The following is a 22,809-nucleotide window of genomic DNA, read 5'->3' as shown; positions in this document are numbered from 1 at the left end:
TTCTTAAGGAAATAATTCTGAAAAGAGTTTGTGAACTTTGACAAAACACGCTTAGAACCCTGAGCTTTAGTTGGGCAGAAGATTTATTGCACCTCATGTTCCTAGCTTTTCTTAACCTGGGACCTAGATCTAGCTGTTTGTCTATGTGAAAATACAGAATCTAGTGTTCTTCAGTTTTGAAATACACCTGCTTATTTAAACTCCTTGATTAGCCAGATGCAAGATAGGATTCAGGAATCAAAATTTGATAACCTTTTTGAAATTTTGTTTTATTTTTACAGAAGAGGAATCTGCTGTTAGCATTTCAAGCTGCTGAAAGTGTAGGCATCAAACCCAGCCTGGTGAGTAACATATGATAAACAAGGGAGGAATTGCTGCCTGCACCATTCCAAAACCTTTGTTGTCACGTGTCCAGTCAGTCAAATTGCCTTGAAATGTTCATGTGGTCCTAGGGAAGGCTGCACCATCATCTCTGAAACTTCGCACTGTTCTGAGAATTTCCAGCAGATTAAATTTGTAGAATCATAAAATTGATATAATTTGAAGTAACCTCTGGAGATCATCTGGTATTGAAATGACAGTATCGATTATGTCTTCCCCTCGGAAGCTTATTCTAGAAGATGACTCCTGTTTTCATGGGCAGAGCCCTATATCTGCCTGTTAGATCTTTTTTTTTTTCCTTTTGTTTTAGTGTTTTAAGAAACAGAAGGATAATTTTCTTGTTAAGCTGTTTAAAAAACATTTGCTGAAATCGACAGTATGGCAAGAAATATAAGATTAATATGAAGGAGGAAATATTACAGGGTTCATGAGCTAAATTACAGAACCAAAGACATGCAAAGAAGCAGTAATTTAAATAAAATGAAATTACATAGAAAATTAATCTTTGATTACAGATGGAAGAGGTCTTTTCAGGATGTACACTACATATGGTCGTTTAACTCATGTTTGTTCTTTGGCATGAGTTTTACAATTGCAGTAGGCCAGTAGATTGCTCCTGTGGGCCTCTGTATTGTATGTGGTTTTAAGATGCTCTGGTGTGGAAGTAGCAGTGTTCAATAACCACAGCTGCTCAGAAGACCAAGTGATGCAGTCGTGGTGCCTGACTAAATCTCGACAATTTGTCCTATGCAGGAGCTCAGTGAGATGATGTACACAGACCGGCCAGACTGGCAGAGCGTGATGCAGTACGTCGCCCAGATTTACAAGTACTTTGAGACCTGAGACACACAGCAAGAGGTGGACAGAAGTGGGGAAGAGAACAAAGAATGCCACAGATGCACTCGATCACTTTAAAAATCCCCTTGCTCCTCTTCCACAACCAACCTAAGCTCTTAGTTTGAAAGAAAGCTTTTCCATAATTTTGATTACATCTGGGACTACAACCAAATAAATAACCATTGTCCATCTATACAAACCAAATTCATCTGCGATTTTATTCCCACATGAAAATTGCAAGATGTTTTCAAAGAGGCCTGAGTTATTTCTGAAGAGGATTCCATGTGCTAAACAATGTTTGCCTCAAACCAGGCTCTACCAACAGGAGACCTGCCACAAAATGGTTTTAAGTCAATGTGGACTATGCTGGCACTCAAGAAAAGCTGGGAAGTTAATACAAAAGCTCACAAAACTGCTCTTCTTGCCAAAATATGTTTAACTCATCCCAAATATGTGGTGTTTTTTTCCTCCGTATATTTTATAAGACATCATGACAAGCGTGTGTGTGTGTAAAACCTTAACCTGAGTTCTTCTCACACATCTGTCCGAGTGAGTCTGCTAGGTTGCTTGCCGTAGCGTATCCAGCAGGATAATACCACAGTCATTTGTAACTTGGAAACCACGCTGTGTTCAACCACCAGTTAGTGAGAGAACTCTAGAAGAACAAGTTAGGTGCTGGGACTCCATTTCAGATCAAACCGAAGTAATCTCAGAGAAAAATAGCATTATTACTGCAGTTTCATTACTATAGCTCCACTGGTAAAGGAAGCCAGAGCCTTATTACCCAGCTGGCCATACAGACACTTACCATAGGAATATTGCAAACGTAAGTGACTAGCTTTAGTTCTACAAGGTGCCAGTAATCAGGTGGTGCCTCTCTGAGCAATACAGTGACATCTCAGTTCATATTTTGTGGAGTAACTTCTCTCCTGTGTTAAACTTTTAGAAGTGGTGTTACCCTGTAAAGGAACACAGTGCTGTATTGGGAACAATGACAGCTGAAACTTCACTCCGCAAGCTGCCATGTAGTACTGTGTTCCTCTCGCTGCATCATGGAAATCTCCAAGGCGCCAGAGAAGAGGTTTTCAGCTCAATAATACTGTTAGTTAAATGTCTGAAAGATACTGTTAAATTTACATTAGAACATTTCTCTTATTTCACCCCATGAAGTTAAATTTTCTGTGTCTCCAGTGGGAGCAAGATCGAGCAGACTGCTTAATTTGTTCTAGGAGCAGGTCTTAGAGAGGATGCTGTACAGGATCTTGTAGAAGGCTGCCTAGCAGCTTTAGATTATGTTCGCAGAAGAAAGGAGTTTAGTTAGCATGTTTAGCCCTGGGACCCTGACTGAATGCATTGTGGAAGTTAATCATAGGCAGCTAGGGATCTTGAAGAAGAAAATAATAGCATGTGCTTACTGCTCTTAGACACAGAAACAGAAAAGCTAATGAAATAGAAACAGGTGATTTCGCAGAGGAAATTTGTTTCAGGTTTTCTGGGGCTTTGCAGATGGCTGATCTCAGCCTCTGGCTTTCCCATAGTACTTTGGTGGGGGGGTATTATTTGTTTTTTTTTGTTCTATACCATTTAATTAGTAAACGACCTATTTCAAACTTTGGTTTTCTCACAGCAAAACAGAGAACTAGGGGATAGATGACAGCAGCCAAGGTCAGTGAGTGCCTTGAACAGGAAGGAAGCTGGAGGAATACAACGTATGCCTGTTTCACAGAAGGAGAACAGCATCCCTTGCTCCTGAGTCTGACATTTATTCTAACCCACCACGCCAGGAAGGTCTGATTCCAATCTTTTGAGAGTCCATGTGATAAAAAATGGCATGCACTTACAGTGCTCTTGCGCTCTTTGGTGTCATCCTATACTTTGAGAAAGCAGTTGTAAATGCTGGCCAGATTTATTTTGTTGCAAGAGAATGCTTCCTAGATTAAATTAAGGCCCCAGTAATTTTTGGTGTACACTCTGGCATCCCTAGAGAACATAGGATGCGTTGCTCTAAGTGTTCTCAAATACAAGTTTCCCATTATGTGATAAGAGGGAACAGAAAAATAGTTGCTAAGCAGAGTTCATTTAGGAAGGGAGCCACACTGCACAGCTCCTTTGCCTTGTGGATGCAGCAGGCTCTTTTCCCTTGAGGTATCCGTTGGCAGAGATCCTAATTCTCCAACGGGCTCTAGTTCAAAGCGTGGTGAAGTCAACACAAAATTCCATATTCCTCAGTGGGCTTTGGATTGGACACTTGGAGAGATGAGAAAAACTGTTTTCATTCCCAGAGCCTGGAAAACATTTCAAAGTCAGAGGGCTCCACATGATCTAAAAAAGAAATATAACCTTAACCCTTTGTTGCTGGAAATGCCTGTGTTCCCGATGCCTGTCCAGATGTACACTGTGTACATACCTTATCTAATATGTCAGTTGCGTTTGCTTCAAGCACTGCTCTGGCATCTATTCTCATCTGTTTCTCCAAGACTTATTTTAGCTTTGCAAACCATTCCACCACTCGATCTAGCAGCTTTTGATTTTTAAATCAATTTTGCAAAGCACTGTTCCTGTCGTCTCCTTGCAGCTTTTCTCATACCCCCAATAGCATAGTCCAAACATTAATTCTACCCAATTCTAATGGTATATTCTTTAAAATAATCTTACTTACCTGGGAGTTAGAACAAGTTGTTCTCTGTCAGTAGGAACAAAGCTACTCTGTTTCACCAGTTGCTCAGTGTTACTTTCCAGTGTTCAAAACTGAAAGCATCTCACTTTGAAATGCTGATGATTTGAGGTTGAGATGCTCTTCCAGGTTATTTTTTGAGATGAAGGACTGTGTTTATTTGTTCATTTCGCTGTTGCTATATTGCATATTTCTACTTCCCTTTGAATCTCGCACAGTTACATTTCTAGACCCAGATTTTCAGAAATAAGTGTTGGTTTTTGATGCTGCCTAAAAATTTGAATAAGAATTTGTCCCGTGCAAGATGCTGCACACCAGCCTGGTTTTCAGAAAATATCGAGTGTCTGCAGGCCCTTGTTAGACATCTCCAACTGGAACTGCAAACTGGAAGTTCTAGCTGACTTTGATATTAAACAGCTTGTTAATTAAGATAAGCTACAGTGTATAGGAATGATCTTCATAGAAGTTTTAAGAATCCTCTGAAAATGTGCTAGATTGGAATATGTGATGATATGTGGATAGTATGATGTGTAGCGTTACTGACAGCTTGCCTTGTAGGAGTAATGGATCTTTCCTTGATGCAGGCAGATTAAATCTCTTCACCATGTGCTCCCTAAATACACCCTGACTCGAAAACATACCTGCACACCCCTGTGTGTATGTGCTTGGGTAGTCCATCAGACTGCAAGAAACCATGAAGCTGGTTTGGGTTGAGCACGTGAGAAGAATGTTTAAGATGAGGATTTCAGTGAAGTTCCAAGGAGGGGTATTGCATCGTGTAGCTGCTGTACTAGAGCTGCTAGAGAGGGAAGAAAATTAGAAGTATGAAAAGAGGATGATCTGACTCCCAGGATTTCTGGTGGTTCATGGAAGGTGTGAAGTATTTCGTGGCTTGGGAAGGTACAGGGGAGTTGAGAAGCGAGCCCAGAGTCAGCTCTCTGAGAAGGTTTTCTAGAAAGGCTGATGAGCTGTTCCTGAAAGTATGCAGTGAAACTGAATGGAGTGAAAGTCCAGTGTGTGAGGAGAGGGGGCACATATGGGAAATATATGCCTGTGCCTTTGTGGACAGCAACAGATGCGGATGTCTGTAGGGTTTCAGCTTGAGAGTCCTTGCCGATTGTCATCTCAAGTGGCGTTTCTCCTAAGAGGGCAGCCTGGGATGGAGCGTGGAAGATGAGGAGGGAAGAGAGCACACAGCTTGCTGCCTTTACCAGGTTTGCCCTCCTGTGCCTGTGATATTCAAGAAAATGCACAGGAACCAAAGACTTCCCTGTTTCTCCTGTGCTGCCGTACGAAGCAGACTGATTTCTGACTTATGCAGATTCTCCAGTTTCTTCTCTGTGAAGCACATTCTCTTCCTTGAGTTTTGGCAGGTTTTCATAATTAATTTTTTTTTTCAGGTTTTCTGTGTGATTGTTCTTGTTTTATATGTGCAAACAGTACGTGCAAGTTTTCTGTCCAAACCAAATAGGTGCACGCTGGCAGAGTGATTGCATCTGCCCCGTGTGATTCCTGACCTGCAGCTCTTCAAAATCTCACTTTTGGCTTCGCTGACTTTTCTGTCTCACTTCCTTGGCAATGAAAACGAGAGCGTTGGCTCATCCGGTTGTAGGTTGTTTGTACCTCCCTCATCTTCCTCTGCTTAGGGTACCAGGTCTTCCAGCAGGAAGTATCTGACAGGGCCAGCTGCTTGCAAAGCTGTGCCTTGGGTATCTGATCAGATGCAGAGTCTGTATGGGATGAGGTTATGCATTTTCCTATCAGAAGAGGGCTTTTGCCTAAAAAGACTCAGGGCACTGAGCATTAAGACATATTTTTAAACCCAGCAATAACTTCTGCTAGACTAGATGTTTTTTTATCAACTCCAGTGCCATTTAGACTCACCCACCAATGTGGTGTAGAATCAAGCTTATAACTTAACCACAGTTAACATTTTTCACAACTGACGGTCTCTACATTTTTAACTTGCACGTGTGCCAAGATCCGTGGGGCAGGGCTGGACACAATGTTTTTATTGATTATTGGTCCAGGCTCGAGTTTGTCATATAGGATAACCATCTCTAAACTGTCAAGTTCTTTTAGCTTTCTCTATTGGATACAGATGTTACATCGTAATCTAATTTATACAAAGAGCACATTAGAATGTATATACTAGGCATTGCCAAATTTGGACATGCTAATATTTAAAGATTAACATTATTAAAATGTATGATGCAAAAATCTGTGTAATATTTCTAATAAATCTTTTTCTGTTTCTGATGTTTGCCGTAATGGTTCAAATGTCTACATGCAAAGCCGATTCTTCCGCAGACTGCTGGGAAGCAGGACTCCCAGGAGAGGTTTTAAAAGGTCCTCGTGGTTCATTGTTTCTCCTACACTGGTAGCAGAGAAAATTTTGTCAGAATCTTCTTTTCATAAATACATCAATTTCCATTTTTTTTTCAGTAACAGATGCATTTGGATGCCTTTCAGAAGATTGTCTTGGGGATAAAGGAGTGTCAGTTTCTGAAACAAACCATATTGACGACACAGTAGGAAACCATCCTACTGCAAAGGCAAGGAAGGATACAGGAGACGCCAGCATGTTTCTGCAGTAGGAGCTCTTAAATGACTAGAGGATTAAGAAAGAAGTAGTCAAAGAGTGGAAACAAGGCCTCGTGACTGGAATAAGTATAAATGTACATCACCAGTAAGTTAGGAGGCAAAATGAGTTACAGCTTGCAAAGTACCCTCCACCTGGTAGGTAGTGACAGGATGTTAGAGGTGATGCTAAGTTTGTGCATAGTGCTGGAAAGATGCATTCCTCTGCTCATCTGTGAAACAAATGATACAAACGTGAGACAAATCCTACTGGCATGCCAGTGACCAGACCTGTCGCTATTCTTTTTCCACAACAGAGAGGACTTAGCAGTTGCTGATCTTTTGAAAGGAAGCCGCGTCTTGCAGATCAAACATCACCATCTGGCTAGTGACACAGGGAGGGAAAAGGAAGCTTGTTTTGGAACTTCAGGTAGGGCTGAGTTATGGGGAAAAAGGGCAAAAATAATGACTTTCTGTCAGAACTGGAATGCCAAGCAACGATGCTCATGATGACATTTATTGTAAACATTCACCACGAAGTAAAGGAGGGCTTCCTGAATTCTAGACTGTCTCCCTGGATAAAATTCCTTTTTCCAGCCTGCACAAACAAAGAGGGCTGTGGAGGTCTGCCTTACTGCTGAGGAGTTCAGCACCATGGATGCTGTGTTGCAGCCCATATCCAATCTATGAGCCTTCAGAGATGCTGGGATCTGGTTTGTTACAAACATGTCTGAAGTGCCTCAGAATGTATGTAATTCACTTGGGAAACAGATAAAGCTATGTCCAGTACATTCCAATTCCAGCATACTTCTCACAGAAGCTGCTTTTTATCTCATGATGGTGGTGACAATATTAGAAAAAGGAAATTGTTGAATTAGCAAAGAAAATGAGAAAATAAAAGATACGGTTGGGCATTTAAATCTCTTCCAGCCTCTCAGGTACATTTGTGCCCAGCTGTGTAGATGAAACCTTGTGGGAAGTTCCCATTTACATAATCCAAACTACTTTGCCTTTCCCCACCTAAATATCATGTTTCAGCCCTGAATTTTTAATGCTGGCCTGGTCCATCCTTGTGGCAATGTCACAGGGAAAGCAATATTGTTCTGATTTGTTTTACTTTGGACAGCTTTACCTCCAGGACGCAGTATGATCACATGAAATGGCAAGCTAGCGTTCCTAGTTTTTTTCAAGCTGCCACTACGCTTGATTTTGAAGACTTGCCGTAGCTCACTTAGAAAGCACCAGACCCAGTCTTCACACCTCAGTCATCTTTTGCAAAGGAGTTCTCAGAACCAGCCCCGTCTTGCTCTCTGGAAATCTCCACATCACCAGGAATGCAGACTCGTATTGTGCTTAATGTGTAAAGAGCAGGACTCTGAACATTTGCATTCATGGGCTGGGTGACCAGTGATTCAAAGCTGTGTATGGCTGACTTCCCCCTTTCCATTTTATGTAAAGTTAGCAATTTCTGTCTGCATGTTACAGTAACTGCAATAAGCGAGGGGTTTAGGGTCAATTTTTTGTTTGCTTGCTTGTTTTGTAAGTCAAACTGTTAAATGTGCTGGTGGGATATTATCCTTCGTGTCTATTAGCCAATAATTTTTTGATGGGCATGGATTTAAGTCCTGGGATGTGGAAAGGCAGAAATCCTGCATTACACACCAGTGAGCAAAAAATGCAACCACGTAATGAGCCTCAGTTCAATTCTCTGTCTATAAAGAGATACAAACCTGATAACTTCTTGTCAGTTAATCCATTCTTTGTACAGTTTGGAGATACCAATGGGTAGCAAGTATATATTACTGCGGCCACTTTAGCTCATGTTTGCTTTGTTTTTAAGCAAGGGATCAAGCAAGCTACCTCTATTTTTTGGCTTTTTAAAAATCCGTTGCCATATTACATACTTGAACTGGAAATGCTACAGAACACAAAATCGTGCAATTACAGATTGTGTCTCAAAGCTTAAAACAAAAAAACACACACAAATAATATTTATGTTAAAATGGAGACAACACCCTGTCACTTGACTTCAACAGGTCAACTAAACTGGTGCCAGTGCCTTTGCCAGGTAAGCATAGGCTGGGAATCCAGCAAAAATCAACAGTCCAGGATCTTCAGCTGGAGAGGGCGTAAGATGAGGATGTAAGACAGTTCTTATTTTTGTCAGAATTTACTATATTCAGCTACGTATTAAATGGCAGGCATTAATGTCTGCAAATCCCTTGTTATCTTGCAGCAAATAGATCCTGTGTAGGAGCAATTGATGCTGAAGCCCTGCTGTCTTTACTGCCAGACTTGGTGCTTCTGTCACTGAAGTAAGCTGTTAGATGCTCTGCTGCCTCAGCTCCTTTCACAACGTTCTCCAGTTGCTTTGATTTATTTGTTGGAAAAAGCCGGATTCTCTGTGGAGAATGTCAGTGAGTAATCCATGCTGCTATGTTTGCAAGTGGTTCAGCAAGAGACTGAAAACGAGAGTTCAGGCCAATGTTTTCCCAGGATTGTTTGTGGCTGGTTGTAGATGGGGTGAGCTGACAAGATTTAGGACTGCTCTGCTGCTAAGTTTGGTTTCGCTGCCAAGTGTCTCCTAGAGCTTAGAGAGCTGTGACTGGGGTGGAAGGAAAAATTCCCTTCCTGACTGGTGTGTGTTCATCTGTGAGATGGAGCAGTCTGGGTTTGTTTGTGTCACCACGGTGCCGTGCACCTGCACCTCGCTGCAAACACACAGACCTGCTCCAAGCCTGGCTTCCAGCAGACTGAGGTTTGTATCCAGCTGCAGCCCCTGGCAGAGGCAGATGAAAGCGAAATGCTATGATCTGATCTATATCTGAAGCTGAAGATAGCGCACTCAGTTTAAAGTCTAAAGCCTGTCATGGGCACTGGGAGCCTTGGTTTGCATTTCCCAACTGCTCAGAGACCTCCCATGGGAACTGAGGCAGGTGTGCTACTCACAAACAGGGTCTGAACCTTTGTGAACCCATTTGTGGTGCCGTGAAATGTGATGAAAAGGAAACTCTTGGTTTTAGAAAAAGCTTATTGGCATATTTTTCAGTCTCCCTTGCCTCCGAGCCAATCCTTTCATGTCTCTCTTAGACATTAATAATGTGAATTTTACCCAAGATTCCCAGGCTCCTGCTGGCTAAATGGACAGGACCTCAGCCCGTGGTTCTGGTACAGCCCCTGAACCATCCTGCCTGTTTTCTTGGAGTAGCCATTCTGTTTCCCTGAGACGATGGGCCTCAAAATCTTCAGAGACACCTTGCTGTCCAGAGCCCGTCACCAGAAACGTTTCTGGAAAAGCAGGAGTTTCAGCAGTGCTACAGTTCAGAACAGCCATGCTCTCTCTTTGGCTTTGTAAGGAGCGTGTAGCTGGGGAGAAAGGAAATGAGAAGTGAGCTGCAGTACACAGGAAGCAGTTCCTTCCTGGCCCCTATAGTGACCAGCTCCTAGAGTCAGGTTAAGTGTCCCACTGCATCTTCTTGGTGTGGATATAGAATAATTACTCTGTATCTGCCCTCTTTTTAGGCTGCAATAGAAGTAGAGATGCTTGAGCAGGAAGGCAGAGCAGGTGAGCACTAGCTGAGAAGTTGTCCTGGTTATCCATGTCCTTGAGAGATCCGAGCCATAAATAGGTGAGAGAAACATAAGCAATGCAAATAGCATGAGAAGTCTTCCATGAGGGGTGTTGGTGGGCTTCAAGGGTTGGAACCAGGTGGCTCCAGTCTCATAGGTACAGCTTTGCATTATTTGGTGCTGAAAAACGACCGGCACAAAGTGTGGGTGGCAGGACCCTGAAGTAAATGTCACCCAGAAATGCTGGCAGTCAGACGGGAGGGACAAGCAGCGTCTTTTATTGAGCACAGCAGGAGGGAAACGAAAGCTGTAAAATGCCAGTGTGGGTAAACATTATTCACATTTCTAGAATATGAACTTCCGTCCCTTCTTAAGTACATAGCAATGACCGAGGTTTCATCCTTACCCACACATCGCGAGTTTAAGCAGGTTAAAGAGAAAGTAACAAGATTAGAGAATTAAAATGGGAGCAAGTGCCTTTCCTACCCTGCTCTGCACAGACAGCTGTATGCCTTCAGTGCAAAGCTCCGTTTTGCCACTACCCTTGCTCCACCTTGGTGTGCTGTAGTTTTTATCTTCTCAGACAGCTCATCCTTTCTCTCTGAGTGTAAGCTGCTCCTGCACTCTAATCACAGAAGGCAACAACTGCTGGGGTTGGTGGTCCTGCGGGACACATCGACCATGCTCCCGGCGGGGTCAGCCTCCTGGGGAGCCAGAGGACCAGCAGCACACATCGCTCTGCTTGGCCTTCTCAGGTATGTGTATTTCAGTCTATTTCAAGCAAATTGGTGTTTCAGTTGTACATAAAATGCCTGTTGTTTTCCTTACCAAAATGGAAACCACAGCAAACAGCCCAGCACAGAGGAACCTACGGTAATTCCACCACAATTGCAATGTGACAATTGCTAGCATGACCTGCAGGTAGCAGGACCCGGCAGAAATCATCCCCCAGGGAGGAGGCTCTGTAGGGACACTGCTGCCCAGTGCTGCTTTTTGCAGGAACCCACAGAAATCCGGGCTTCAGCATATGCCCTCCTGCCCCGGAAAAAAGTGAAAGCCATGAGCATAATCTGTTGCTTATTTGTAAGGCAGCTACTGGGATTTGGCTCACACAACCCGACGTGCCTGAATAGCAGAGCGCTATCATAGCAGAGCTCGGCCCTTGAGAGCAGTTGTGCTGCCAAGGCCCTGGAGAGCCATTCTGGGCAGGAAGAGTTCAGCCTGAAGCTTGCAAAGGGACTCATAACATCAGTCATAAATTACACGCCACCAGTCAGTGTGGTCCAGGTTCTTCCCTTCATCCGGGATTAAGGCTCCTGGCAGCTAAACCAGGGAGGGTCTGAAAAAGTGGCAAGGATGGAAACCCCACCCAGTAAGTCCTCGGGTTTTAAAGGTGGCCAGCAGCAGGTTTACACAGCACTGCTGCCACTACTTACAGAGAATGGACAAAACTGGATGGAGCCGATAGGCAGTGAGGTTTCTGGGTGCTGGTCTCTGAAAGAAGCTGGTGTTCCATGTGTCACCTTCCTGGGCTGGGCAGCAGGCAGGTTCCGGAACATTCGCTTTTCTTTGTGATGGAGAAGTTCAACGGGGGCTGGAATAATGACACTTGGGTTCAAACAGCCTTGGAGTGCAAATGCAGTGCTTGGCGGAAGCTGAGTGTGGAGACAGTGGGGCAGGAAGGCTGACACCTTCCTCTGCAGCGCCTGACCTGTTTTTTTTTGGGTGTATTCTGCAGCTTTTGTAGGAGCTCAGCTGCCCTTTAACCCCTTAGTGGCCTGCATGGGTCTGCCTACAAAATGAGGCTAGGAATTAGGGGGCAAAGATGCCCCAAGCTCCAGCTGGGACCTGGGATACCATGGCCTTCTCAGTGTGCTGTAGCTGTCCTCTGAAAGCTGGAGATAATCGTAATAGCAGTAATAACGGATATTTACATTTCTTGGCTCCATCTTGCACAGAGAAATGTCTGCATTCAGAACAGTTGCATTGCAACCAGTTCAAGTCTCCTTGCTCTTAACGGTACTATGATTTGGAACTCAAAGCATCCCATTTTTGCGTAACAGCGCGTTTCTCTGCCCTGTCAGGATCTGGCAGGGCACAGAATCACTTCTCCTTATTGCTGCTGAGAAGCGTTGATGGGGAGTGAACTTCTGAGTCACACTTGTGGAACAGACGTTTAGCAAGCCTGTTTTCTTAGGGGCATGAAGTTGTGAAGGTTCTGCCCAGGAAGCCGCTCTAGCTGTGAATGAAGCAATCGCAGGGTGTTTGGCTTGCAAGCGGTGTCGCTGCCCTGTCTGGCTTCACCTCGGGCTTTCCACTCCTGGTGTTGGCCTGGAAACACACCGCCACTTCCTATTGATTTCTCTGGGGAAATCAGCTCTACCTGCTCCACCAGCCAGCCCCTGCGCTCACCAGACCCGGACAGGGCTGAGCCCCACGTGGCTTCGTGCAGTCTGGCTGCAGCTTTCCTGTAAAGATCCTGCTGGAAGAGGTACTTGGCTTTTCATCATAGAGGGTGGTTAGTAAGTAAAATCAGAGATGCATGAAAAATTTCTTTAAACTGCTATCATCGTTGCCTTGCCCTCCATTCAGCCAAAATCTTTTTTAATTTCACTGCTGTTTATAGTTTTTGTTTTTTTTTCAGTCCTGCGGTGGTTTTTTATTTTCTAATGAAAGGTGTAAGATAGAACCCACAACGCATAAAGAATTCACACACCTGCATTGTTACAAGATGAGTTCTTGCAGCTGGTTTAGGCACCATGCTAAACATTTCTTGTCTGGCAGTGACCCCAGGACTAGGAAAATCCAAGTTTGTTGATCTGCAGTTTATGACCTTACCATAATTTTTCTGTTTTGTTTTCCAGGCATTTTTTGGATTTGGTGAAGTCTTCAGTACGGAAGCAGTTTTCTCTGGAATTTCACTCTCTGCTTTCCTTTCCCCGGCTCTTCCAGAAAAATGCCTCCAGCAATGCAGCCACAAACCCTGCCTTGCACCACTCACCTGCACAGATGTTTACTGCAGAGCTGCCTGCAATCTTTGACATGCTAATGCTCAGCATGGGATGCAGACCATGAATATTCCAGCAGCACTGGGTACTTCTTTCACCTGCCTGCATACCAAATTGGCCTCAAAAATCGTGCTCCCTTCGACCATCATCGCAAGCACCACTTTGAAGAGGGCTTTTGTACCTGCTGCATGGTTTGCAGGTTGTGTTGTGTCTTGGGAACCCTTTCGTGGAGTCAGGTTCAGGACAAGCTCTGTCTTGTCCTGCAAAACAGCTCAGATGTGCTAGTGAGGACTTGAGCAGTAATGGGGATTCAGTTCCCCAGGCTGTGCTAGTTCTGCCAGGCCAGTGGCTCCTATTTAGCGCGTTGGGGCTGAGGTCTGGTGCCCTAGCAGAGGCAGCCACAGACGCACAGGAGCGGGTTCTTGGGCCAGCTCCTCACACCTGCCCTGCAAAGCCCTGCCATCGCTCGTCCTTCCTGCAGCCGACAGCCCTCACCGAGGAGACGAGCAGTGAGAAGAGGTTAGAAAGGGAAGGGCCTGCTGGGGAGAGACATGCTGGGAGGATTGTGCTGAAGGTGCCAAGGTCTGCAGGAATAGAGAACTGGCTGCAGGACCAGTGAGAGCATCTCGGCCCTTAGTGGCTCAGGAGCATCTCGTGGCAGCTGCAGCCTGGCCCCGAGAGCTGGCTGGGCCTGGCTTGGTGTGTGCCGGGGGTAGGAGGTGCCTCTCACTGCTTCTTTGTGGCTGACAACCAAAGGTGTCAAGGCAGAGCTGGCCGGGGAAGTCCCAGAGAAGCCTGAGCCTGCGCAGAGGCAGAGAGGCCTCACACAAAAGATCACAGAGGGCTGCAGGAAGCGCACTGCCTCCAAAGCGGCAGCTCTGTTCCCCCAGGGACTGCAGCGACAGAGGAACAGCACGTACGAGGTTGGAGGGCTTCTGCCAAAGCAGAGCTGCGGGCTACGGCCGCGCCAGGGTGCCGATCCTGCCCCCCACCGTATCGCTGTCCACCACGTGGGAGCTGTTTAAATCTGTTTCCCTCCGAACAAAGGAGCCAGATGAGTCCTTACACTTGAAAGAAGCTGGTCGGGGCTGGTGTTGTTTCCTCCAAGAGTGCTGAGCGGCAAATCCCTAGCGTAACATAAAAACCCGGAAAAGAATAGTAATGATGACTCATTTGTCACCGTATGTGACATCTTCGCACCAAACAGTGCGCCGGTGACCTGTTGCCGTGTTATTATTGTGCTCCACTTCTTGAATGGATTCCATGAGCTGCTTTGGGCTATATTTACCTTGCTGAGCGCGTGACGTCCTTGCTGGTTTACAGCCGGCAGAATACAGCCATGCACGTTGTCACCTCGGGACTCAGCATCCACAGAGCCACGGGGACTGCAGAGTTTCACAATGCCTGCCCCGATGATTGCTTTACAAGGCCGGCACATCCAGGTGATGTTTAATGGCACACAAATTAAAGCAGGGCTCAAAGAACACAGCCAGAGGGCAGGGTCCGGAGGCTCCATATCTCTTGCTGGGACCTGGGACCGGGCTCGTCCTGCTCTAACTGCCGGCAGGTTTTAACCACGCATGGTAGAGCAGAGCGAGCACACTGCTCCTTGCCTACACTGGCAGCTAAATTGGATTCGGAATGAGTTCAGCTGCTTCAGTTAATGCCAAAATAAACCACCGGACCTTGGCAGAGGTGCCTGTGCTTTGCAGAGCCATGAATCTCAGCATAATGCAAAATCCATAGAGTTCGCTGTGCCTTACTGCCTGTCTCAGAGACAGACCTTGTCCAGAATGAGCTATTCATCAAAAGCTGAAACAGATTGTTTCTCTGCTCGTGTCTGACTTGATAAACCAAAATTTCCACGGGCTCAGCCTGTAAAAACTATTTCCATGATCACAACAGCAGATTCTTCCCTAATGAAACGTATCCTCTGCAAAGTTCATTCACTTCTCACCGAAGTGCCATAAAGCAGCAAAAGGCTTCTGTTGGCACATGTTATAGACCTAGGAAAACAATGTGTAAAAACCCTGATTTAAATCTGTTGCTTTGGGGTAAAAAGTGCCTTTCCATCATTGTTTACCTTCACTTGCACAATCCTAACAGGCTCTGCGCGAGGGGAGCTCCGCTCATCCCAAAATAATAAATAAACCAAACCAGTGCAGGCAAGTCGAGGATCCAGGCAGGGCTGAGAAGGCAGGAGCAGCAGCCCCGGGGCTCCGCCGCTGCCTCCCCGTGCGGCACCGGGCAGGCACCGGGGCTGGAGGCAGCGCAGCGTGTGCTGCCCTGGGTGCTGCGGTGCGAGGTGGTCCCTGCCCTGCGGGCAGCTTGCAGGGTGTGAAGTGTTCAGGTGGGGGGGCAAGGGGCAGCAACACCCCCAAAGGCAGATCCTTTTACCAAAGGGGAGCGAAGGGAACCTTGCTGTATGTTTCTATCAAATCAAACGTGCCACCGACGTGGCTTTCCTTGAACATCCCAGCCGTCCTGAAGCATTCTGCTGCTGAGCTGCCCACCCTGGAGAAAATGGCTTCACTCAGTACACACCAGCAGCCTGCCCTCAAATCAGCCTGATCCAAAGCATTTCTAATCCTTGGGAGTGTTTCTGTTTACTCCAGGTCCACAAAAAGCATTTATAAATCATTTTTTTCCCACGTGTTTTTGCTCTGTTTAGGTTTGGATCCCCAGAAAGCTTTCCCTTGCACGGGTTTTTAATTCAAAGTTTGTTCTGAAAAGCAACAGCAGTTTCTTTTACGTTCTGTTTGCTACAGGAAGGGGGGATTGTTAGCATGCCTGTCTGGGATATTTTCCAGTTTCTGTCCTGGATTATTTAGCACTGCTGGATGCCACAAAAACCTCTGTGATGCTCAGCCTCTGATCTGCTCGGCTTTGGATGGTGAACACAATATAACGCACGGAAGGTGTGACCAAAAGGTAAGTAGCTATTGAATTATAATTTATTTCCACATTCACTGCTGGTTTGAAGATCGCCTGCTGCAGAACCTCCTTTTTTAGTGCCTGCAGCAGGTTTTTAATTCTTCCCAGACCCCGTGGAGCTAACCCTGACCACGCTAGCCCCGTGGCTAGCAGCCAGCTCGTGCTGACCCACGGCGTTTTGCCATCTCGTTACGCCAGGAAACGTTACGTGGGGCCACGGGCGGCCGTCAGGATTTTATGAAACAGCCGCTTTGCTTTCGTGGGCCGGTACGGGGGGGGACTTTTCTCGGTGTGGCAATCCCCCACCCCCCTCCCGGCGGTGTCCCAACTCTCTGTGGCAATCCCCAACCCTCGCCGGGGGCCGGGGCCGGCTCCGCGTTCGCCGCTCTCTGAACCCCAAAAGCGGGACGGGGATCTCGGGGAGGGGTCGGGGGACCGGGGAAGGTTTGCGGGGGGGGTTGCGGGCACCGGGACCGGCCCTCCCCGTCCAATCGCGGCCGCTCCGCGCACTCCCCGCCCCGCTCTCCCCATGGGCACAAAAAGCCGGCGCTCGCCGCGCGGAGCGGCCGGGCTGCGGAGCATCCCCCGGCGGGCAGCGGGGGCCGCTCCCGTCCGCTCGGTGCCGTCCAAGCCCCGTCCCCGCCGATGGGGGCGGCTTCGGGGGCGGTCGGGCGCTGAGCGCGTCCCCGAGGAGCTCCCGGAGCCCGCGGATGCGCCCCCGGGGTCGGGCGCTGCGGGCGGCGGCGGGGGGCTGCGGACCGGGGCTCGCCGCGCCCCTCCGGCCCCCCGGGACCCAGGGGGAGGCTGCGGGGAGGCCCCCGATGGGTGGTTCTCTGCGGGAAGCGCTGCCCCGTGGCCTCTTGGTAGCCGCGAGCCCCGGGGCGAGCAGCTCGTGGCGGTGAAGGGTCGCGGCTCCTCGCCATGGACACTCTGCAAACCACCTACATCGTGCTGGAGCTCATCATCGCCGTGCTGTCCATCGCCGGCAACGTGCTCGTGTGCTGGGCCGTGGCCATCAACAGCACGTTGAAGAACGCCACCAACTATTTCCTGGTGTCGTTGGCCGTGGCCGATATCGCCGTGGGCTTGCTGGCCATCCCCTTCGCCATCACCATCAGCATCGGCTTCCAGGTGGATTTTCACAGCTGCCTCTTCTTCGCCTGCTTTGTGCTGGTGCTGACCCAAAGCTCCATCTTCAGCTTGCTGGCGGTGGCCATCGACAGGTACCTGGCCATCAAGATCCCTCTGAGGTAAGAGATACGACGCAGCCCCGTCCCCTGTCCGCCGGGGCCATGCCTTTCCCTGTAACATCCCGTCTCTAGCAGTGCTGTGATGTTTGAAGGTGGTGATGGTGAAAATATCAGCAATTTTGTACTCACTGCACGACTGGGATCAGGTTCCCAGCGTCCTGCCTCTTGCTTAAAGACCTACTTGGGAGCTCAGTGTCTTGAGGCTATTTGTCTTGGGAGGGTCAGTGGCTTCCTGCGGAGGCTATGCGGGGATGCAGGAGTGAGCCTGGGACAGGTCGAGCTAATCTATGTAGGTATTTATACAGCCCCATTACTGGGGCTCAGGGCATCTCCCGGGTAATTGAATACAAGAGCAACCACTCCTTCTACTTCCCAGCCCACGAGAGAAAGGGTTGTGCAGGCTGTTCTGTGAGAGCCCTTGTCCCGCCGAGCTCAGGCTGTGATACTTTCAGGGAGGCTGAAAGTCATCTTAAAGGGGCTTTAATGTGACATCGGGCATAACTCAGGTTTTTGACTCAGAGAAGAGCCTGACTAGGCTGTCCTCTAGTTTATAGATTTAATCAATGGACTGAAAACGCGTTTTTTTGCATTTACAAGTGCTGTATTTGTGTGCACACCTTTTCCTTCTGAGTGCGTGCCACGAGCGGGTGCGTACCTAGGTAAATGTCAGGTGTCAGCTCTGTGCATACACAGTGACCGGAGGAGAGGGAAGGAGAAAGGATTCACACCTCGGTTTGCACAAGTTCACAGTTCAACTTTTCATCCAAAAATTTCGCTGCCTTTCTTCTAATTCACGGGACGCTGGGATGAATGCGTTAAATTTATTTTACAGGCACTTTAACAGCGAGTAGGTGCAGCAGCTTCCCTAAGTGCAGCAAACCCCCAGGTTTTGCATTACAAATGACCTGAATCTGTTAATCTGCTCTCCTCCTGCCTCTGATGTCCCTCCCCGGGAACTGGGCATCGATGGAGCCCCTGGGGGGACTCACGGTGCTGCGGGGAGCGGCCACAAGCGGGGTCTGGGGGGGCACAGGGCAGGGACCCCAGCTGAACCACGGCGGCTGCAGCTTCACCAGGTTCTGCTTGGCCGTGGCGTCTCCTTGCATAAGCAATAAATTCTTCCTAAAACGACTTAAAAACCCCACCCGCTCACCCTATTCCGGCACGGTGTAAGTCCCATGCATTGGGCAGATGTTGCTCAGGCACCGGGCAGGCGATAGCCAGGGAATGGAAACGCGCGGTGCTGAGCGGGGCGAGCGTCGTGGGACCTGGGAATTCCTCAGGATGGGGAGCGGGGCTGAGCCCTGTGGCAGGCAATATCCAAGTGGCTGCTGTCCTATAAACCCTTCCCAGCCACCGGCAACAGCTCGGATAATTCCCCGCTGCCTGCTCCATTTGTGTGCTCTGGGGCTTTCTCGGGATGGGGTCCAGCGGCTCAGCAGCAGCTCCAGAGCAGTTTGGATTTTTTAATTCTCAGTTTAATCCCACCACCCATCGCCGGCACGGTGTTGGGCTCGGGCTTTTAGCTGTGACTCTCCCCCTTTGTACCACAAACGCTTTTTGCAGGGCTCGGCTGAGGCAGCGGAGCCCTGCGAGCGGGGTTTGTGCTCCCCTGGAATCGGTATGAGAGCGGCAGGTCAGGGCGCCTTGAGGGATCGCTCGAAGGTACACAGAGGGGAAGTAGTTTGACAACCGACAAAGCAGCAAGTGTTTCCTCCACTCTTTTAACACGGCTTTCGAGCAGGTTTGCTGGACTTTCTGCTAGGTCAATCCGTGCACCTGCGTGGGATGAAGCCCCAGGGGGTTTTCCTTGCTCAGATACTTTCCCAGCGCTGTTTTTTCGCCCCATCTTTGGCTAAATCCTGTATTCCCTTGGCACGGACATCTGCTCTGTGCATCTATATATATTCCTGTGACTGCCTCCTAGCCAGACACATCCAGCTCTTCGGCTGTAAATCGCCATCCAGGACTCCCATCCAAGCCTGCTCCGAGGTGTGAGGTTTGGATTAAGCTTCACCTTGGCACCGAGGCGCGTTTCGTTGCTCCTGGGGTGACCAGCAAGGAAAACCTCTTGGAAAGGCCGGGACAGGGCATTGCTTCAGCAGCAGGAGGTTTAGGGACTGGCACCGAAAGGCTTCTCGTTTGTACAGCCAGCATCAAAAGAGGACAGAGAAGGCTGGGGGGAGGATGTTATAAAACTCTGCTGGCGAAACACTTCTCTGCCACGCTCGGGTTTTCCAGCCTGGGGTTTTTGGGGCAGTCTCAGCAGCAGCCCCGTGCCCGGCCTGTCCCAGCACTGCCTGTGCTGTGGGCAGGATCCGGCCCCACTGCTGCCCTCAGAGGGAGACTTGGGCTGTGGGAGTGATGGCCGTAGGAAAAGTTTCTTTCGCACTAAAAAATTCCTCCTGGAGACCAGTGCAGAGACCAGTAACGGGCCGCACGGCACCAAGCATTTAATGATTTGTGCCCAGCCTGCAGCCTGAGTCCCATGCACCATGGCTCCTGCTGGAAATCCGTGTGGGGACACTGAGGATGGAGCCTGCCATATTATTTGGCGTTATTTAAGGGCTATTTAAGCACACGGGCAGGGCAGGCCCGCAGGCTGTGCAGCAGTTTGCACTGCAGCCAGGCTAATAATGGATTTTTCAGTTCTGTGGCTGAACCCAAAAATCCCACGGGGGAAGAGGCAAATTGTTTCAGTCAAATCGAAGCAGCGAGGTTTGGAGGCTTCAGCGATCCTGAGCAGCCTGGCAGGTTGCTGCTGAGCTGCTTAACCCTTCCTGCAGCTGCTGCTTTTCGAAACGGAGGCATCCTGGCTGGGAAGGAGCTGGCGAGTCCCCGGCTAGAGAAGAGCACAACAAAAATTGAACAAAATCTCCAAGTGGTGTTTTGGAACCCTCCCTTGCCTGGCTAAAAATATTTGCTGAATTTGGCCACGAAGTTGTGAATTCTTTCTGTCCCTTGAAACTCGCTTGTTTGTTTGGGTTTGGGTTTGACAAATTTACTATTTGCTGGGGCAAAACCTCCTGCCCAGGTCCAGCCCGTGCCTGCGGCTCCCGGCCCCTTCCTGGCTCCAGGACAAAAGCTCCTGGCCTCATCCTGCCCACACCTTGCTGCCCTGCACCCGTCAGTGCCGCAGTGGGCACACAGCACCCGTCCTGGGGCAAAAGTCTTGCTTGTTTTTTATTTTTATTTGGTTGGAAACAGAAGTGCCGAGGTACCAACAGGCCATCTCCCGTTCTTACCCCTGCCATCAGAGTGGTTCCAGAGAGTGTTTATCAGTATGGTGATAGGCACTTTAGAAATAAATATAAATATAAATATAAATATAAATATAAATATAAATATAAATATAAATATAAATATAAATATAAATATAAATATAAATATAAATATAAATAGCTCTCTGCTCCCACCTCAGCCCCCTAGCAAATGCTCCCTTCCCCGCCGCGCTTGCTGCGAGCAGAGTATCGGGGCCAGGCAGCGGAGTCTCAGCAGCAGCAAATCCACCCTGCAGAGCATCTGGCACGGGAGCGGGGCTAAGATTTTGCTCTGCAGCGTTCTCCAGGGCTGGATTTCACCCCACAGCCCCGCCACTGTGAGCCAAAGAAGATTTGTAGGTGGAATAAAACCGTTCCCTTCTATTCACATCGACCAAAATCCTTTGGCATGGCTCATTGTTGGAGGTAGGGGTAGGAGCCTGGAACAAATGGGTAAGGAATTGGGGCGAGACGGGGCAGTATCTGTACTTGGAGTGCCAAAGCAGAGCAAAAACCCCTGCCCAACATCGTGCTGGGTGCCCTCTGCCCTCACCTCGCCTCCTGCTGCTGGGGCATCCTCGCCTTGATCGTGGGCGCCCTGTGTCTGCCGCTGCAGCAGCCCAGCTCCCCCCGAGCTGCTCCCCTCGGGAAGGCTGCAGCCCTGCAGGAATTGTTCCCCAGTTCCCTTCAGCTTGTTCCCCAGAAAGCAAACCGGCGAGCGGTCATGGGCACTAGGGCTGGAGCCCTGGGGAGGAGGGAAAATCCTCTGCAGAGCCTCGGCCTTCCTCTGCCGTTTTCTGTGTGCCAGCTGGGCCTCAGCAAGAGAATTGCAGCCGCTCTGCCTTCTGCCCTCGCTTTGTTTCCTTTCTGGAGGGGAAATCCTTGCACTACCCTTTGTCTGGACCCACACGCGTGTCCCGATGTTTGCGAGTGGCTCACGCACATGGTTCCCGACCCCGAGGCTCCGAGCAGTGCCGTCGGCATGAGGTTAGCACCGATTTATAAACTCAGTGCACAGCAAATGTGCCCAGCACCATGGGCAGGGCTGGTGTCTGCCTAAGCACTGAGGCTGCCACGACTTTCAGGAGTTTTTGGTGCTTGAGGCGTTGGGGTTTGGGGCTGGGGCAGGCAGCGGCTAATGCTGGGCATCGCAGCTGCCTCCGGATGCAGCCTCTCTGCGTACAAAAACATCGGTGCCGATCGCTCTTAGGGTCGTAAACTGGAAGCGGGAAGCAGCAGTTATTTTTAGGTGTCAGCAGTCCGATTTCCTAAATGTGTATGTCCCAAATTTTTATATTTTTCCCATATCTCAGGGGCCACTTCCCTCCCTGGCAAGGAGCAAAAATCCCGGCAGGATGTTAATTGTCCCCGGGAGCTCTGCAGGGGCAGCAGGGATGTCGGGGAGAGGAGCACGCAGCTGCTTCCAGGGGTCAGCTCGGGGCACGGACCTTGGGCTGAACCAGAACTCAGAGCTTTGGGGTTCGGGGCTTTTTTTAGGTTCGGTCAGGTCAACCTGTAAAAAAGGAGAAAAAAAAAAAGTATGTTAATTTTTAAATGGAAAAAAAAGAGGGTTTTGAAATCTGGCAGAATTTTGCTGTGGAGCTAAGACCTCTTTTGGTATGAGCTTGCAGTTTGTCGTGGCAGTGAGCACAGACTGCGGAACTGAGCCTTTTAGGACCATCCTGCCCTGGCCCTCGGAGGGTGCTGAGGCTGCTGCCGTGCTTTGGCACAGCTTCAGCAGGCTGCCAGGGTCGGTGCCACCAGCTGTGCCCGCAGCTGTGCAGAGCTGCCCCTTCCCCAGCTGCTCTCACGGCTTGATGCAGGGAATTCGCACCCGCCGGAGAGGGGATTATCCCCCTAAGCCTCCTGAGGACATCAGGCCTGGCATGAGCCAGATATAACCCGTGAGTACATCCCTGGGCTGTGCCTGTGCTGCTGCCCGTGCCCTTTGGTGCTCTGTGAGCAGAGGTTTGGTGCTGGGAAAGCGCCCGGGCGCTGAGCACCACAGCCAGGACCAGCGGGAGCTGCTGGCCCCGCGTGGCTCGGGCTCTGGGAGGGACAAGGTGCCATGTAGGACCGGGCGATGGCCGCAACCTTCCTCTCTCCCATCACATTTACACCTCGTGCGGACCTGCCAGGGCTGCAGGGGCTCCGCAGGGGGGTGCCCTGCTGGGGGAGGAGCACGGTGGGCACCCGGTGGGCACCACCAAGCTCACCTTCGCTGCGCCCCCCCCCAGCTCCATGCCCCCGGCAGGAAGGGCAGGAGGCCGGGAGCACACGGGGGCTGCTGCTGCCTTCCCATGCGCACATCGGGG

The 22,809-nt window shown here is 49.1% G+C and overlaps 3 protein-coding genes across 9 annotated transcripts in view; 2 read left to right on the top strand and 1 right to left on the bottom strand.

Moving 5' to 3' along the window:
* The window catches only part of SPECC1 (sperm antigen with calponin homology and coiled-coil domains 1), a 95,165-nt gene extending 89,014 nt beyond the window's left edge, over positions 1–6,151 (top strand). For all 4 annotated transcript variants that reach the window (XM_027472614.3, XM_005023133.6, XM_013103015.5 and 1 more), the window contains 2 exons: positions 282–341; positions 1,135–6,151. In XM_027472614.3, coding sequence (XP_027328415.2) covers positions 282–341; positions 1,135–1,224 — 150 coding nt within the window. In that variant the 3' untranslated portion in view covers positions 1,225–6,151. The remainder of the gene's footprint in view (positions 1–281; positions 342–1,134) is intronic.
* Positions 6,152–12,307: 6,156 nt separating this feature from the next.
* Positions 12,308–22,809, top strand: part of ADORA2B (adenosine A2b receptor) — an 18,159-nt gene continuing 7,657 nt past the window's right edge. Inside the window, exons 1-3 of one of the 3 annotated variants that reach the window (XM_072026205.1) lie at positions 12,308–12,533; positions 12,907–14,492; positions 15,861–17,234. In XM_072026205.1, the coding sequence (XP_071882306.1) occupies positions 16,906–17,234 (329 nt within the window). In that variant the 5' untranslated portion in view covers positions 12,308–12,533; positions 12,907–14,492; positions 15,861–16,905. Of the gene's footprint in view, positions 12,534–12,906; positions 17,235–22,809 lie in introns of all 3 variants that reach the window. The other 2 variants (XM_038166006.2, XM_038166007.2) reach the window with 2 other exon arrangements.
* Positions 17,228–22,809, bottom strand: part of ZSWIM7 (zinc finger SWIM-type containing 7) — a 25,029-nt gene continuing 19,447 nt past the window's right edge. Inside the window, exon 4 of one of the 2 annotated variants that reach the window (XM_072026206.1) lies at positions 17,228–22,007. In XM_072026206.1, the coding sequence (XP_071882307.1) occupies positions 21,804–22,007 (204 nt within the window). In that variant the 3' untranslated portion in view covers positions 17,228–21,803. The remainder of the gene's footprint in view (positions 22,008–22,809) is intronic. The other variant, XM_005023129.6, reaches the window with a different exon arrangement.

Source organism: Anas platyrhynchos, chromosome 20 (genome assembly GCF_047663525.1).
Source record: "Anas platyrhynchos isolate ZD024472 breed Pekin duck chromosome 20, IASCAAS_PekinDuck_T2T, whole genome shotgun sequence".
In the NCBI taxonomy this organism is placed as follows: Eukaryota; Metazoa; Chordata; class Aves; order Anseriformes; family Anatidae; genus Anas; species Anas platyrhynchos.
Note: the sequence above shows the minus strand (reverse complement) of the source record. Positions and strands in the feature narration are given on the sequence as shown.